The 16,970-nt window shown below is 38.3% G+C and overlaps 1 protein-coding gene across 1 annotated transcript; it reads right to left on the bottom strand.

Annotated features, from left to right (window-relative positions):
- Positions 1-234: 234 nt before the first annotated feature.
- On the bottom strand, positions 235-13,116 carry LOC137047691 (CD209 antigen-like protein E). Its single transcript, XM_067425517.1, has 7 exons — positions 13,024-13,116; positions 6,685-6,816; positions 6,553-6,588; positions 6,381-6,452; positions 6,091-6,245; positions 3,122-3,231; positions 235-519 (listed from the first exon to the last, which is right to left on the bottom strand). The coding sequence occupies exons 1-7, from the start codon at positions 13,097-13,099 to the stop codon at positions 345-347; spliced, it is 756 nt and encodes a 251-aa protein (XP_067281618.1). The 5' UTR covers positions 13,100-13,116; the 3' UTR covers positions 235-344.
- Between the last annotated feature and the right edge of the window lie 3,854 nt (positions 13,117-16,970).

Here is a 16,970-nt window from a genome sequence, read left to right as displayed (position 1 = left end):
CACTGAAGGCAACATAAAAAAAATAAAAATCTTATTCTTGAACTGTGGGTGATTCTCAACTGGTGTCGGGTTATATGAGAATGTACTAGCTTTTTTAGAGGATCATGCAGTTTAACAGTGTTTTTTAAATGTTTTATTATTCATACCACATCTCTAAATAAGTGTCCTAACTCTCTAAAAAGTCCTAACTTAAAATAGACAAATACAATTTTCTTTTTTCAAATGAGAAACAGAAATATTTTTAATGTTTGGTGACTTGACATAAACTTTCAGTATTATTGGTATATCAGTGCATTACAAACTGTTTTTTTTTTTTTCATTCAAAATTATGAAAACTTAATGAATTAAACTGCTGCAGCAGCTTCACACACAAAATTTTTCTTTTGAAAACAGAAAGCATCTGTCCAGAAATCTGTCTCTCCCGCTGCATGTCCCAGACTAGCACAGTCTTCACCGGCAGGATGGTCTTTAGTCCAGTTATCAGGCTCTCTGACTCCATTCTCTCGCTTTATCCAGAATCTGTAGAATGAAAAAGAAATATATACATCTACTGAAGTAACTTGCACTGCGTCCTGAGACACATTGGGGAATGCCTCAGCGTGACTGAACCACTATAAAATCTTGACAGTCATATTGGCCAATTACAGCCATGACGTCACTACTAGTTGACCTGAAAAGGGGGCGCCTAGAGAACATGTCATCCTCTTTGTATTTAGGGACTGCTAAAGAACACATAAGTGAATCATGGCAAGTGTCAAGTGCTTTTGGAAGTGTGACAAACCGTGTCCGAAGCATCTGACACAAGAAGACACATGACCTATGCATTGCATGTCTGGGTAAAGAGCACGCACCCTCTGTCCTTGAGGGGTGTGTTTGCGTGCACTTTGAGGGTTTTCCAAAGAAGACGCACCACTCTCATTTGCCTTTCTTCTTTGGGGAAGGAGGACAATCAGATGCCCTGTGTCTCTGATCCTGCTTGACCTGATAGCTGTGTCTCATTTCGTTAAATTTCAAAGGCTGCATACTCCGGAGGACACATCCTGTGAATTAAACGAGACGTCTTTTGTAGGATACACAGGCAGGAAGTATCACGTTGCTATGCCAACACGTTCAGCCTTGTTGTGCTCTCATGCCAGTTATATGAATGAACTTAAAAATGACTATGAATGTTTCTTATCTTGACAGCAATGTACTGTTCTAAACATTTAAAATGCACTAAACACTTTTAATCCCGTTTATCACAACTATCTGTTTGAGGTAATACAGCTTTAAAAAAAAACAAGCTTGAAATTATACATTTAAACACCACATCAACGCCTGCATGTATATCTGGCAGTGGTGCCGTTTTTTTCATATAATATAAAAAATAGGGCCGGGACTTTAACGCGTTAATTAAGATTAATTAAATACAGGACTTTAACGCGTCAATTAAGATTAATTACGCAAAAAAATAAATAACATAATTTTAACCACACTTATTTTTGCACCGCGGAACGTTTTTCAATGAATGAGTTTCGACAGACCGATTATACTGAAACACCAACTAGCGTTCACGAGTCACGACAACAACAAACCATAGTGAACATGAACGAAGAAGCTGATGAGACCGCTTTGCCATGGATGGAAAATTTTGTTTTAAAAAAACGAAAGGATGGAAGCGTCGACGAGAGCATGGTTATGTGCAAGCTATACAACAAGGAATTTGCGTATCACCGCAGCACATCGAGCCTCAAATATCACAAATACGCTATTGCTACACTTAATGGCAAACATTGCACTGGTCTGCTGGACTGAAATAAATAAACAATATTTAGTTGATTAAGCTTATGTATTCAGTCATTATTCAATGGTATACTAAAAACCCATGTGAAAAATTACTTCTCACTGTTCTCAGGTCAAATATTTATATGCGATTAATTTTGATTAAGTAATTACAAAGCCTCTAATTAATTAGATTAATTTTTTTTAATCGAGTCCCGGCCCTATATGACGTTGTTAATGGCGACAAAAAGAATTGTTGGCAGAATCTGCAGCAGTAAAGGATACACCTCATGCACACTGCGAATTCCATCCATCCATCCATCCATCCATCATCTTCCGCTTATCCGGGGCCGGGTCGCGGGGGCAACAGTCTAAGCAGAGACGCCCAGACCTCCTTCTCTCTGGCCACTTCCTCCAGCTCCTCCGGGGGTACCTCGAGGCGTTCCCAGGCCTGCCTGGAGACATAATCCCTCCAGCGTGTCCTGGGTCTTCCCCGGGGTCTCCTCCCAGTGGGACGTGCCCGGAACACCTCCCTGGGAAGGCGTACAGGAGGCATCCGAAATAGATGGTCGAGCCACCTCAGCTGGCTCCTCTCGATGTGAAGGAGCAACGGCTGTACTCTGAGCTCCTCCCGAGTGACCAAGGTTCTCACCCTATCTCTAAGGGAGCGCCCAGCCACCCTGCGGAGAAGGCTCATTTCAGCCGCCTGTATCCGGGATCTTGTCCTTTCGGTCATGACCCACAGCTCATGACCATAGGTGAGAGTAGGAACGTATATTGACCGGTAAATCGAGAGCTTCGCCTTATGGCTCAGCTCCTTCTTCACCACGACAGATCGGTCCATCGCCCGCATTACTGCAGATGCTGCACTGATCCATCTGTCAATCTCCCGTTCCATCCTTCCCTCACTTGTGAACAAGACCCCAAGATACTTAAACTTCACACTCCGAATTCCTGTAATAGAAGGGCGCATTCGAAGGTCACATTTGGAGTGTCCTATTCACGTTTTAAACGAGAGAGCCTTATGATGCATGCAGCCTTCGAAAGCAACCTCCGGAGGATGCAGCCTTCTGAAGTGAAACACAGCTATTGTCTCTTGCATTACTGGATCCAGCGGCCAGTGCTCTATTGGCGTCAAGCCAGGAAGAGCAGGGGGGGCTGAAGCGGGTGAGGATGCAGAAATGGTTGGACCTGCCCAGCGTATGCAGAACTGGTGAAGGTAATGGAGCGTGTCTCGGGACGCAGTGTCTCGTTGCCTGTTCTCAGGGAACCAGGGTTGCAGTCGTAACCCAAAATTCTTCAAGTATTAGCTGTTTTCCATGCAAAGGTTGTGTATTTTAAACATGAATGATGCTCTTACTCTACTGAATCATTAAGTGGCTGGTTGTTCACCCAAACCCAGTGACCCTCAGTCTCCAGATCATTGAGACCAATCCAGTGCGTCACTTTGACTTTAGAGGTGAGAAAATCCTGATGAAGAAAAAAGGGAAGTTTAATACTGAGATCAGATGTAAGACGCATACGGTTAATGGTTCAGAGAAGCGAACTGTATAAATAGCTGAAGTCACACTTCTTCTTAGAAAAAACTAAACTAAACCACAACCATAAACAACTGAATTTCCAATAATTCTTTTCTGCAATTTAAATTCCGCATTATGAAGTAAAAAATGGTTTCATGGTGACCTAATTTTTACAGCAATTTTTAGCATATTTTTTATCATCGTCGCAAAGAAAACATACATTTGTAGTGCAATATATAAAAAAATCAGTATAAACAATCTTTGATTGTAGAATATAAAATCAGATGTCATAAGGATGCATCACAAGTAGTATAAATACACTCACCTAAAGGATTATTAGGAACACCATACTAATACTGTGTTTGACGCCCTTTCGCCTTCAGAACTGCCTTAATTCTATGTGGCATTGACTCAACAAGGTGCTGAAAGCATTCTTTAGAAATGTTGGCCCATATTGATAGGATAGCATCTTACAGTTGATGGAGATTTGTGGGATGCACATCCAGGGCACGAAGCTCCCGTTCCACCACATCCTAAAGATGCTCTATTGGGTTGAGATCTGGTGACTGTGGGGGCCATTTTAGTACAGTGAACTCATTGTCATGTTCAAGAAACCAATTTGAAATGATTTGAGCTTTGTGACATGGTGCATTATCCTGCTGGAAGTAGCCATCAGAGGATGGGTACATGGTGGTCATAAAGGGATGGACATGGTCAGAAATAGGGATGGGCATGATTAATTGACGATCGATATTTAATCGTGAAGAATTTTGTTGATCACATTAATTTGTTATCGATTAATCAAATGCATTTTTTATTTATTTTGTAATGCAGGTTGTAGTGTGAGTCTTGAAGTAATTAAACATTTTACCACCAGGGTGCAATATTTGACACCATACTCGGTTATCAGTGATCTTCTGTTTTGATTTCAAAAGAATACTCATGAAGAGGTCATGGCGTGGCGTGGGACCATTTTGATTTAAAAAACTAAATAGTTCACTGCAAACATTGCGATGCTGTGTATAAGAAGTTCAACATGGCCACGAGTCACATGATATACCACTTAAACAAAGTGCATCCGCGCTTAATGTTGGTGGCGGAGCATCCTGCTGGAAAAGTTAGCGCGGAGGTAACTTACCTGTGCATCCCAGCAATGTCAGTCCCCACAGAGCGGGTGTTTTCGTGGCGTGTCCGTTTTTATTTCGGTTAACATGTTAGAGCTTGCACACTGCCTGCATGACGCGCGTCTCAGAAGCGGCTCGAGCCGAGAACACGTGCATGCTAGAGAACCGATGCCTCTTTTTCACGCGACACGCAAGCGCGTTGGAAGCGTTTCCAGGCAAAATAGAATAGAAAAATATTATGTTTATATGACATTTTGACATGAAAGCATATTAATAAATGACGTTTTGATGTTTGAAAGTCTCTAGGTTAACATAAATGCAGATATAGGCATTTTACATAATTTTACATTTAACATTTTAATAATCTAAATAAACATTTTTTGTATTGCCAAAGTGTGAAGAGTTATGTTCTTTTGTTTATAAAAATGAGACCTTCCATTCCTAGGTTGTCTATAAAAGCCTTGGCTGGTTTTTATGTGAAGGATGATAGAAAAATGCTGGGAAAATCCAACCTCACAAAAATGTAATTTTAATTAATCTGTCGCACAAGAGGCTGGCTGCAGTGCACTTAATGGCAACCGGAGTCGCTAATTTTTTTTAGTTCTATCCCATTTAAAAAGGTCCTAATTAGCCTTTTTATGAAGTTTTGATTTTGGGGTGTACTAGAATATGCTTGATTGTTAAAAAACATGATGTTTTTTCACATATTTTACATTATTACTGCACCTTTCTCCACAGTCTGTCAGGAACACACCAAATAATTAATGTTTGAATGAAGCTAAAAAGCTTCATCCTTCCAAAATGCAAAATTTGCTGTGATTGTTTAGCTGGCTCACATTCGGGAAATGTCCCGCCCCTCCACAACTGCGTGTTCTGCTATAGCTTACTGTAAATATTAATGATGCTGTCAATTTCAAACCAATTCGAACCTGATTCAGACCCTGACAATGTTAAGGAAGAAGAGGATCGGCAGAACGGATTTCACAGGACCGTAATTCTTGTAATTTTCTTATGCACAGGGACATTGGCTGTTATTGCAGGGACATTGACTTTACATTTTCACGTCCCTAAACAAGACGCGGAACAAAACCAACTGGGACTGGTCACGTTACATGTCAGTCAAATATCCCCTTGGGCGGTCCAATGAAAGCTGTGATTGTATCTCGACCTTCTGTCGTCAGTCTGACCTTTTTTTGTGTATTCCGTGTAAATAGCTAAAATAGCTTAAGTTGAAAAAAGTGACAAAAGCATAACAAGACCCCTATATAAACTGACATGATGTGATGTGTCTTGAAGGCCCAGTATAGTAACTCACTCTCGGAATTTGTCCTCTGTATTTAACCCGTCCAAGTTAGTCCACAGACATTAGGAGAAGTGAGTAGTGAACACACACTGTAAACCATGGACACACACACCCGGAGCAGTGGGCAGCCATTCACTGCCATTGGGGGTTAGGCACCTCAGTAATGGGAATTGAGTTTGGAAGAGAGTGCTGTTCATTCACTCCCTCACCTGCATTTTCCTGCTGCTGAGAATCGAGCCAGCAACCTTCGGGTTACAAGTCAGATAACATCTCTACATCTCTAATCATTAGGCCCAAAGGCTAGGTTATTCATGTAACCATATATGCCATTAAAGAACCTTTATTTATAGGAGTGTATGAAGTGTTGTAGTGCAGAACACACCTGCTCTGCCTGGCTGTTTATGATCACTAGATGTCCTCCTAGACTCACACAGTGATCTCGACTCTGTGTCCAGTTCATCTTGACTGTAGAGAAGTAGTAACACTTTCCCCCAGAGTGAATCCAGTGGACGGCACAAAGTGCACAACCTGTGCTGGCTTTAGTGGAAGAGAGATTATTCAATTGTTCATTATTTCAGACTCATTTTGCTTTATTTTAATAATTGAGCTTATTTTCAGTGTGTGTAGTGAATGTCTTTTAACTTTGCACAAGGCTCAAATCGTAAGACGTACGGTTTAATCGGTTCAGCTTTCTAAGTGTCTCCTCATGCTGGCTGTGAAGCGTATCAAACTGTTCTTTGTAATCTGCATCCAAAATAAAGAAGCCAAGTGAAGAGGAGATACTGCTGGATAGCCTAGACTTATTATCAGAAGTGACATTTTCTGGTTGCTTTATTTCCCTCACCTGTGGCGTTGTTGTCCTGATCAGACACATTGAAATCTGAATTTAAAAAAGCAACAGATGCAACGCAAATAAACAGAATATGAAGTACTTACAATTAGGCATGAAAGATGAGTTTAGATGTAAAATAGTTACGTGTAGCATGTGCTAGAAGCACCGCCAGGGTACAGACGCCTCCGAGAGCAATGACAAGACAGACACTGAGAACTATCAGAAGAACTTTAGCCCATTTGTGCAGCGCAACTTCTTTCTTGGGGGTCTTCTGACCTGTGATTTAGAGAATAATTATATATGTGCAATTGTTTAAAGCAAGAACTAAATACAGTATAGATAAGGAAAAATGTTGTTGTACATTATGTTGTGCAAAATACAAGAACATATGTAAATAAATTCAAATTAAATACTGATTTATGTGTGTTGGAATTTCAGCATTTTACTATTTCCCCAAATAAACACCACATTAAAGATGTATACATCGTTAAAATAAAATGTATACATTAAAATAAATAATTTATTTTACCTGCATACTCATGTTGTTTAAAGTAGTAAAGTCACCTTTATTTCTAGAGCACTTTATTCAATACAGATGTTTCAAAGCAGCTTTACAGTGAAACAGGAAAATGATTCACTAGGTGCGTTAACATGGAGCACTGTAATCGGTTTAAAAGTCAAATCTGAATGAAAATGCTCCATATAAACACCTCAATCGGAATAAAAATGCTCAAACCGAATGAAATTGTAATCGGTTTGATAGAGGTGGGATAAACCTTTTCATGAACCGATCAAACGAAAAAAATCCCCATGTAAACGACCTGACCCGATTACTTTTGAGTGTGCGTCCTTATGTGACGTGATACACAGCACCCGCCTTCCCCACTGACTGCGCCGCGCTCACACACAGGCTATAATGCTGACAAGAGAGGAAAGTTAATTTTTCTGAGAGGTAATGTTAAACTTTTTATTAAAGGTGAACTATGTAGTATTTTTGCAGTAAAATATCCAAAAACCACTGGCCGGGGTTATATATTTTGTTCAGTTGAGTACCTACAATATCCCAGAAGTTTCCAACTATTTGTAAATTGTGAGAAAATTGCTATTTTAACTCAGGACCGGGACGTTTCAGCATAGTGTTTGACGGAGTCGCCTGTCAATCGCGTCATATCTGCGCTACCCTCGGTTTCGGCTTTTATTTGGCAGGAGCGCTTTACTCTTAGCAGTGTGAACAAGTGAACGCACGGAGTAACGTCATAACATCGTTTTGAACACACTTAAATGTATCTAATATGATAAACAGAGCTACATTACCTTAAAATCATAACCGGAAGAGCAGATCTGTGCAGGCGCCCGGCGAATGTGTCCCGTCCCGTCATAATAAAAGTCCCGGTATTCGTGAGGCGGGTATTTGTTTAACAGTCGTTCCAGCAGCTGTGCTCAGCTCCAGAACACTCGGTCCTGCTCTGCTTTACACTACAGTAACGTTAATAACCGCATCCATCAACGTGATTTCTCCCCGAGTCCTATTTTCCACCGGCTGTGATGAGAAGACCACATCTCCTAAGATGCTGCGCTCACACTTTGCGTCATCAGACTACGATTTGTTTTGACTAGGCGCCCTCCAGTGGACGGAAAGCTCCATAGTGCACCTTTAAGTTATATATAAGTTATGAAGATAATGTTGGCATAGACATAGCCTGGCTAGACCCTTTTATCTTGACAGTGTTTGTCCAAGGCACTTTTTACTTCAACTGGGCCTGACAGAAGAATTTATTTTTCTGAGATGATTATTACACTTTACAACAAATAAATAGCTTTTATAAAACCGTATAAGTCCTGGTGGTCGTTTAGAGTTGATATTGCATCCGTGAACGCATTCCAGCTGCAGGAGAGGAAAGTGTTGACATTTCTGATGGAAGCGGTTCGCACACCGGACTGAAGCTCAGCACCGTGTCGCAGGATCTCACGCCGGACTTGCACATTATATACGCGCAAGCTCAATAGAGGGAATGCATCGACGTCACTTTCCCGCTGGAACACGCCCCCTCAACTGGGGCTGAAGAGATGCTGAGTGACCGCAGCTATTAGAGGAAAACGCGAGTATAAGCAAACAATTATCATTTTAAACTAAAGGTTGGGCTCGATATAGTGGTCCTAACAACTACCACAGATTCAGTGATCCATGGATAATGACATGCAGCCAGGAAACGTGGTTTCTGAATATAAGACCTATTAATAAAAAATAAATAATACTTATATTGCCCAGACAGCGTGCAAAGAGTGCTCCCTTTATAATCACTAAAAGTTATCACTCATTCAATAAACGCAATCTCACAGATTTCCGTAGTGAAGCTGGTCTACACTGAAGCTCTTATTTTCACAATGTCTGCACTTACAGAGTTAACTGTGCGTGTTACTGAACTCAGCACCTGGAGCGGTGAGTGGATTCAAAGTTCAACACCTGTGATTGGCCAACTGGGTTGTAGATATCTACAAACTTGTCTGTGATTGGCTACATTACTCACCGAGGTGATAATATCCAGGGCTCTCAAGTTTTGAACTGAGTTCAGAGTGAGATTTCGGCCGTGGGTTTGGCTGGGTACGGGGGTCTGATATGAAAAATGACAAATTCGTACACTGTAAAAAATTATTTAGAAAAAAAGTTACCTGGTTGCCTTAAAATTTTGAGTTCATTGAAATTGAAATTTTGAGTTAATACAATGAACATTTTTTGAGATTCGACAACCTTTATTAAAATATTATTAAAAGATTTTGTAAGCATATTGGGTAATTGTGTGTGTTTTATTTCTGATGACGCAGTGAAACATGCCAAATAGTGCTATTTTCATGATTTATCAAATTTTTTATGTGGTTCAGATACAAAAATATTTTGAGTTTCTATTTATTAAACAAATTTCCTTCATTGTATCAACTCAAATTTTTAATTTCAATAAACTAAAAATTTTAAGGCAACCAGGTTACTTACTTTTTTAAGTTAAACCAACAAAAAACAACCAATTTTTTTTACAGTGTACAAATAAAATAAATATGTATTTAATTAGTGTGTGTGTGTGTTTGTGAGAGAGAGAGAGAGAGAGAGAGAGAGAGAGAGAGAGAGAGAGAAAGAGAGAGAGAGAGAGAGAGAGAGAGAGAGAGAGAGAGAGAGAGAGAGAGAGAGAGAGAGAGAGAGAGAGAGAGAGAGAGAGAGAGAGAGAGAGAGAGAGAGAGAGAGAGAGAGAGAATGGTTAGTGTTGTTTATTGGTGTTGGTAGCAGGTTTTTGAGGCCTTCAGCCCAGAGGTTGGTGGCACCTTAACATGAGCGTGGTCACGCTGAAGTGAGCTGTGGTTTACAACAGAGATTATTTTACTCTCAAATCATAGACAAGCTGCCTATGATTATTGTTTGCTATATCAGTATGGTTGTATTTTTTCCTCTCTTTATGACAGCGGAAACAACTCCCACACCAATACACCATCATTTTTTAGCCATACAGATAGGCTAAGTACAAGACATAATTATAAACTGTCTACTTTTATTTGTGTACACTCAAAATAACAACAAAGGCTGTGGATTCAGGGAACGGAGCACCCAACTCCAAACAGTCTTTATTTCAAATATGTATTTTGTTTATTAAAAGCAAAGTTTTTAATTTCAAAAGCATTTCTGAATTCAGTTAAAATAACAAAATGTAAAAAAAAAAATGTTTTGCCACCATGCAAATTTTAATTAATGCTTGAATAACACCTATGTCTCCTTTCCATTAAAAATAATGGCTTGTGCGGTGATGTGGCATAATTTTTGGAATTGCTTGAACATGTTAAACACATCTAATTATTTCTGTAATACATTTAAATTTTAATTTTGCATCTTATATAAAGTATTAGCCTACAATATACATTTATGTTAAAACTAGTGTAGGAAATAGCAAATGTAAATGATATTATTCAATTTGAATTATTATTTTGCTCCAAATGTTGCACACATGGTATGGAAAATGTAAATGTAAATTTTGAAATGCATTGCCATTTTGCATATTGCATTGCAAATTTTATATCGCTACACTTCAGCTTCCATAAATAGGGGTGAGCACGAATATATTTGATCTGTAATTAATGTTAGTAAAATTTAAATATTATTTTTATTTTTCGATATTGCTTCGCAGGCCTAAATGCAGTGAATCCATTATACATCCCTCTAAATCTCGCAGTTTTAACTAAATCCACTGGGTGGTGCTGTGGAGCGGGTTAATAACTCGACTGTATTTGATCACTAATGTCGTCTGCCTCGTGATGTTTGGAATTACTTAAATGAAAATGATCTTACAAAATGGAGTTACTTTTAATAAATTAATAATAAGTACGTAGGAGGGCAGAGCCAGGCTAGCACTGCGCTGCGCTCCGCTTCGCATCCGGTGTGCGACCTCCTTGATGCGGCAGACAAACTGCATGTCACAAATTGATTTCGATTGAAAGTCAGCACATGTAAACACCAGATCGGTTTAGATAACGTATCATGTAAACAGTCCACTAAATCTTTCAATCCAAATTATTTTAATTGGAATAGAAAAAAAGTGTGCATGTAAATGTGGCTAATGATGCAAATGCAGCATATAATCTGTATGTTGCAGCATTCAATCTGTTTATCAATGTTCAGATTTTCTGTGTTTGATGGGTTTGTGAGCAATCTGAACACAAAGTAGAGGATGTAATTTTGATTCTGTCATAACATTTAAAGGGGTGGTAAAACACGATTTCACTTTTCTAACTTTAGCTAGTGTGTAATGTTGCTGTTTGTGCATAAACAACATCTGCAATGTTACAACGCTCAATGTTTAAAGCAAAGGAAGATATTTGCTTTTAAAGAAATCAATTTCTAAGGACTACAGCAAATGGCCGGTAGGGAACTACAGCCTTTTCCTCCAGACTTTCCTCAGCGGGTTCAATATTTACATACATGTTTTATTGCTGTGGAGAAGAGTTGTTGTGGTATAATTAGTGTTATATAGGAGTGTTGGAGCAATGCCAATGAAACGGTGTTATTTTCATCCGGATTGCAGGTCCACTTTGTTCAACCTTCCTAGGGACGGGTGAGTTAGGTGATTGACAGTTGAGTTTTCCCATGCCTTTGCACACCAGAAACGTTTCTGACGCGGTTCTGCTAGGTGTCGTACAAGGAAGGCCTATACTTCATGTTAAACATAAATATATAGCCTGTACTGATGCAGCAAAGACAACATCGACACTCGGCAGTATAGACTATACATATCTATGGTATTGACGGCAAAATAGAAAATATTTGAAATTGATAATTATTATATGTGTTTATTTAAATTACAGTTATATATGCATTTGTCAAAACCTAAATACTTTCAAACATCAAAATGTCATTTAATAATATGTATTTATTTCAAAATGTCCTATTCTATTTTGCCTGGAAACACTTCCAACACGTTTGCATGTCTGTGTGAAAAATATATGCGACGGTTCTATTTCATAGCATGCATGCATTTATGGAGGAAAGCTTCCACAATCATCGCAAGTTTAATCCAGGATTCGCAATGGTTTGTCCTGAAAGTTGGAGCAGTTCCAACTTTAAAAATGGGCCACAACCTGTAAGTATGATTTAGTTTTCGTCTATGTGTTTTTGTCAGATAACGTTAAGTATGAATGAGAATTTAACAACTGGTTTGCAGAGCCAAACAGCACTGTCGTTTGTTTACTTCCTTGCTACAATGTACAATAATCAATAAATTAATCACGAAACACGTGCACGGTTAGTGGATCAGAACACACTGGGCCAGCTAACCGATCTGAGCCCATTGCATATTTTTTAGGGACCGGCTTCATAGATCCTGGAAACCATCAGACCTTTTTTGCAAGGAGGGACAGAGCAGTGTAGAATAAAGATAAAATATATGAAAAATAATGCCCTTTTTTTTAAACGAAGCATGAACACTTTACAGTGCACTCTGCAAACACAATTAAGCCTTCGAAACGATGTGTTGTTTTACCACCCCTTTGTACAACACTTTGTAGCTATTTATACATTATATTAAAAAAAAAAAACCCTCAAAAGTAAACCGGTTTAAACCAGAGTGAGGTATCTGTGAAGTTAAAAAAAGAATTAAATTCCTTGAAGTAAGAAAGTGACATTTAGAATAAGCTTTTAATAATAAAAAAAAGCTTTTAGTGCTTTGACATTTGATTTAATTTATTGAAAATGTATTTGTATACAATGTAAAAATATTTTTTATGGGTCATTGGATATAAGTACATTTTGCATTGCCAAAGCAATACATTGAATAATTAAAAGATAGATAGATAGATAGATAGATAGATAGATAGATAGATAGATAGATAGATAGATAGATAGATAGATAGATAGATAGATAGATAGATAGATAGATAGATAGATAGATAGATAGATAGATAGATAGATAGATAGATAGAAAATTGATTAAATGTAATAATATGTCTAACCTTTGTATCGGGAGCGTTTGTCGATGGATGAAGTTGTTGAACGTATGAAATCTGAATTTTCATATACTAAATCCATTTCATCACTCTGACAGATGTCTTGCTTGAGAGTGATTGAGAATAGGGAAGTCACAAACCTATCAGTCTCGCCACAGACATAAAAGTACACAGAAAGCAAGGAAGTCATGGGCAGCTGCTAATATGACCAAAAGAATAATAACACTATCAAAGGCAAAATACAGAATGGTAGAAGTCCAATGACAATTATGCCTCAAAACAATTTTATTTAATTTTTTTATTTGCTATTTGACAATCGCCCTTTCAATGAAACCTTTAAAGATATGTCTTTGAGTTAAGTTTGAATACACTGAAGTACAGTGATGCTGAAGTCAGAAAGGGTGGAGGATCTGGTGGTTTGCAGTGTCAAATGCAGCGGACAGATCCAGTGATTAGCACAGATGGTTTGGAGTTCGCTCTTGGTTCATTTCCTGTTACCCAGTAACATTTTGGCTTCATAAAAAAAAAAAAAAAACTTTATATATATATATATGCAAAATAATATATATATATATATATATATATATATATATATATATATATATATATATATATATATATATATATATATATATATATATATATATATATATATATTATTTTGCACGAGCTCACCTGTTAACATATTCAGATGGTAGAGTTTAAATGCCACGGCCTACCTGAGCATTGTTTCTGACCATGTCCATCCTTTTATGACCACTATGTACCCATCCTCTGATGGCTACTTCCAGCAGAATAATGCACCATGTCACAAAGCTCGAATCATTTCAAATTGGTTTCTTGAACATGACAATGAGTTGACTGTACTAAAATGGCCGCCACAGTCACCAGATCTCAACCCAATAGAGCATCTTTGGGATGTGGTGGAACGGGAGCTTCGTGCCCTGGATGTGCATCCCACAAATCTCCATCAACTATAAGATGCTATCCTATCAATATGGGCCAACATTTCTAAAGAATGCTTTTAGCACCTTGTTGAGTCAATGCCACGTAGAATTAAGGCAGTTCTGAAGGCGAAAGGGTGTCAAACACAGTATTAGTATGGTGTTCCTAATAATCCCTTAAGTGAGTGTGTGTATATATATATATGTAGAGGTACACCGATCAGCATTTTTGGGGCTGATTACGATCACCAAGATCATGATCTGCCGATTGCCAATCACAGAATGGCAGGGGAATGGGAATCTTTTATCTTTAATCTTGCAGAGTTTGCACCATTTGTAGAAATGAAACTAACTCTAAATTAACTGTATTGAGAAAAAAACTGTAAATAGGCTAGTGTCAATATCTTGAAGTACCACCAAGTGTTTTTTTTTTTTTTTTTTTTTTAGAAAAAGAGAAGTTAAGGCTACTGAAGGCCAGTTTCCCAAATAAGGCAGAGTAACATAAAATTATTCCGAACAAACAGGTTTGTTGAGGGGGTCTCAATCATAAAAGGCAAGTTTCTCTTGATAACTCTCTGCATTTTTTGATGTCAGCCAGTTTCTTTTGTCATCAATAACGTTTGCAGCCATGCTAAACAGTCGCTCACTATCCACACTTGTGCAAGGTGAACAAAGATATGCTCCCTATGTCTGTTGCAAGTGCAGGGAAGCAGCCTTTATTCACCTGCCAATAAGAAAGTGTCTGTCCACTGCGTGGCATTACGGCCTCTGCTAGATATACAGGTCCTTCTCAAAAAAATTAGCATATTGTGATAAAGTTCATTATTTTCCATAATGTAATGATAAAAATTAAACTTTCATATATTTGAGATTTATTGCACACCAACTGAAATATTTCAGGTCTTTTATTGTTTTAATACTGATGATTTTGGCATACAGCTCATGAAATCTCAAAAAAAAAATAAAAAAAAAATAGCATATTTCATCTGACCAATAAAAGAAAAGTGTTTTTAACACAAAAAAGTCAACCTTCAAATAATTATGTTCAGTTATGCACTCAATACTTGGTCGAGAATCTTTTTGCAGAAATGACTGCTTCAATGCGGCGTGGCCTGGAGGCGATCAGCCTGTGGCACTGCTGAGGTGTTCTGGAGGCCCAGGATGCGTCGATAGCGGCCTTAAGCTCATCCAGAGTGTTGGGTCTTGCGTCTCTCAACTTTCTCTTCACAATATCCCACAGATTCTCTATGGGGTTCAGGTCAGGAGAGTCGGCAGGCCAAATGAGCACAGTAATACCATGGTCAGTAAACCATTTACCAGTGGTTTTGGCACTCTGAGCAGGTGCCAGGTTGTGCTGAAAAACCAAATCTTCATCTGCATAAAACTAAATGGGATGAGGAGGTTCTAGGTGATCTACCCCAAGTGGTAGTAGACACAATCACTTCAGCTAGAGCCCCATCTGCGAGGCACTTCTTTGCTTTCAAGTGGAACCCGTTTGTATTGTTTCCTTCCTGCAATCGCAAGCCGTTTCGTTGTGACATCAAAATGTAACATTAGCATATTGCTCAAGATTTGGGTTGAAAAATGAGTTCTTCCGATGTTTCATCATTGATTCGGACTCACGCTGGGATTGGGGTAAAATCAACGTCATGGTTACCGTCTTTACAGTGTGTACAATCGCGGAGCTTTAGGAAGCCACCGGACAGAGCTGGAGTTCAGTTATGGGAATGGGTTTTTTTGCTTCCGAAATGCGCACTGTATGAGGTAGAGCTATCTGACCAATCACAGCAGAGTAGGCTCGCAGAAAGGAGGAATTTGGAGAGAGAGTCATTGAACATTGTGGTGATGTGCAATGTATGTTATGAGAAAATTAAACAGTTTTTTGGTGAAACCTGTTGTTGGAGACCTCCAAAACTAAACTAGGAAAGTTTAAAAAAGCATGTTGAATGTATGACTCACTCACTAAGAAAGTCCCTTGCCACCTCCTGCTGGTGTAACAATTTTATTTGCACTGACACTGACTGAATTGCTTTTAGTTTTATAGGCTCTTTAATGAGCCAAAGTATCTTAATATGGATAATGTTTTGCATAAGCTGTTTTAAATTTTATATTAATAAATTATGATGAGCCTATTAATATGCTCATCATAAGATAGCTGAAATAAAAAGGAAGATAACTGAAATTAAGAAGAAAAAAACTCACAGAAGCTAACATTTATTTGAAAGAAAATACACTTTAATTTACTGGGATGTTTTTACAGAAAAAAACGGCCCACAGTGTTAGTGGTTATAGTAAAGAGGGTCTAAAAAGATATTCAGAAAAGTAAAAAAAAAATCAGTGTCTGCCATGAAGAGTTGTTAACGTGTGATTTAAGGGATAATTTCCCTAAAAAATAAAATCTGTCATTCATTCCTTACCCCCATGTCGTTCCAAACCCATAAGACCTTTGTTCATCTTTGGAAAAGAAGAAGATATTTCTGATGAAATCCCAGAGCTTTCTGACCCCAGATAGACAGCAATGTCATCACTCACTTTCAAGGTCCAGAAAGGCAGTAAGGATAGTTAAATAGTCCATGTGATTACAGTGGTTTTACCTTAGTTATGAAGGGATGAAAATACTTTTTATGCACAAAAAACAAACAAAAATAATGACAATTCTACAAATGTATTCTTTTCCTTGTCATTCTTGTCACATGTGTGTGGTGCTGACACCGGATCCAGCAAATACTGAGCCGCTTTAATGGCTCTGGGCCAATTAAAAAAATATAAAACCTGGAAGCGCTGCTCTATGCTTACAATGTGAACATCAGATACTGACAGGGAAGAGAAGAAATTGTTGAATAAAGCCGTTATTTTAGTTTGTCACAGAAGCACATAACATTATGGTATGTAAAGTCTGGACAGATATATTCAAATGTAATGTGCAGGCAAATGTTGCATGTTGTAAAAATGCAAAATGATCAGATTATCAGTTCCATTCTGTTTCTCACACAAACCTCGAAAGACTTG

Source organism: Pseudorasbora parva, chromosome 19 (genome assembly GCF_024679245.1).
Source record: "Pseudorasbora parva isolate DD20220531a chromosome 19, ASM2467924v1, whole genome shotgun sequence".
In the NCBI taxonomy this organism is placed as follows: Eukaryota; Metazoa; Chordata; class Actinopteri; order Cypriniformes; family Gobionidae; genus Pseudorasbora; species Pseudorasbora parva.
This window is presented reverse-complemented; position numbering and strand designations above follow the sequence as displayed.

Coding starts and splice junctions, on each gene's coding strand:
- LOC137047691 (XM_067425517.1), bottom strand. CDS start 13,099: ATGGATTTAGTATATGAAAATTCAGATTTCATACGTTCAACAACTTCA. Junction 6,817..13,023: donor CAAACGCTCCCGATACAAAG/GTTAGACATATT, acceptor TCTAAATCACAG/GTCAGAAGACCCCCAAGAAA. Junction 3,232..6,090: donor TAAACAGCCAGGCAGAGCAG/GTGTGTTCTGCA, acceptor TTTCTTCATCAG/GATTTTCTCACCTCTAAAGT.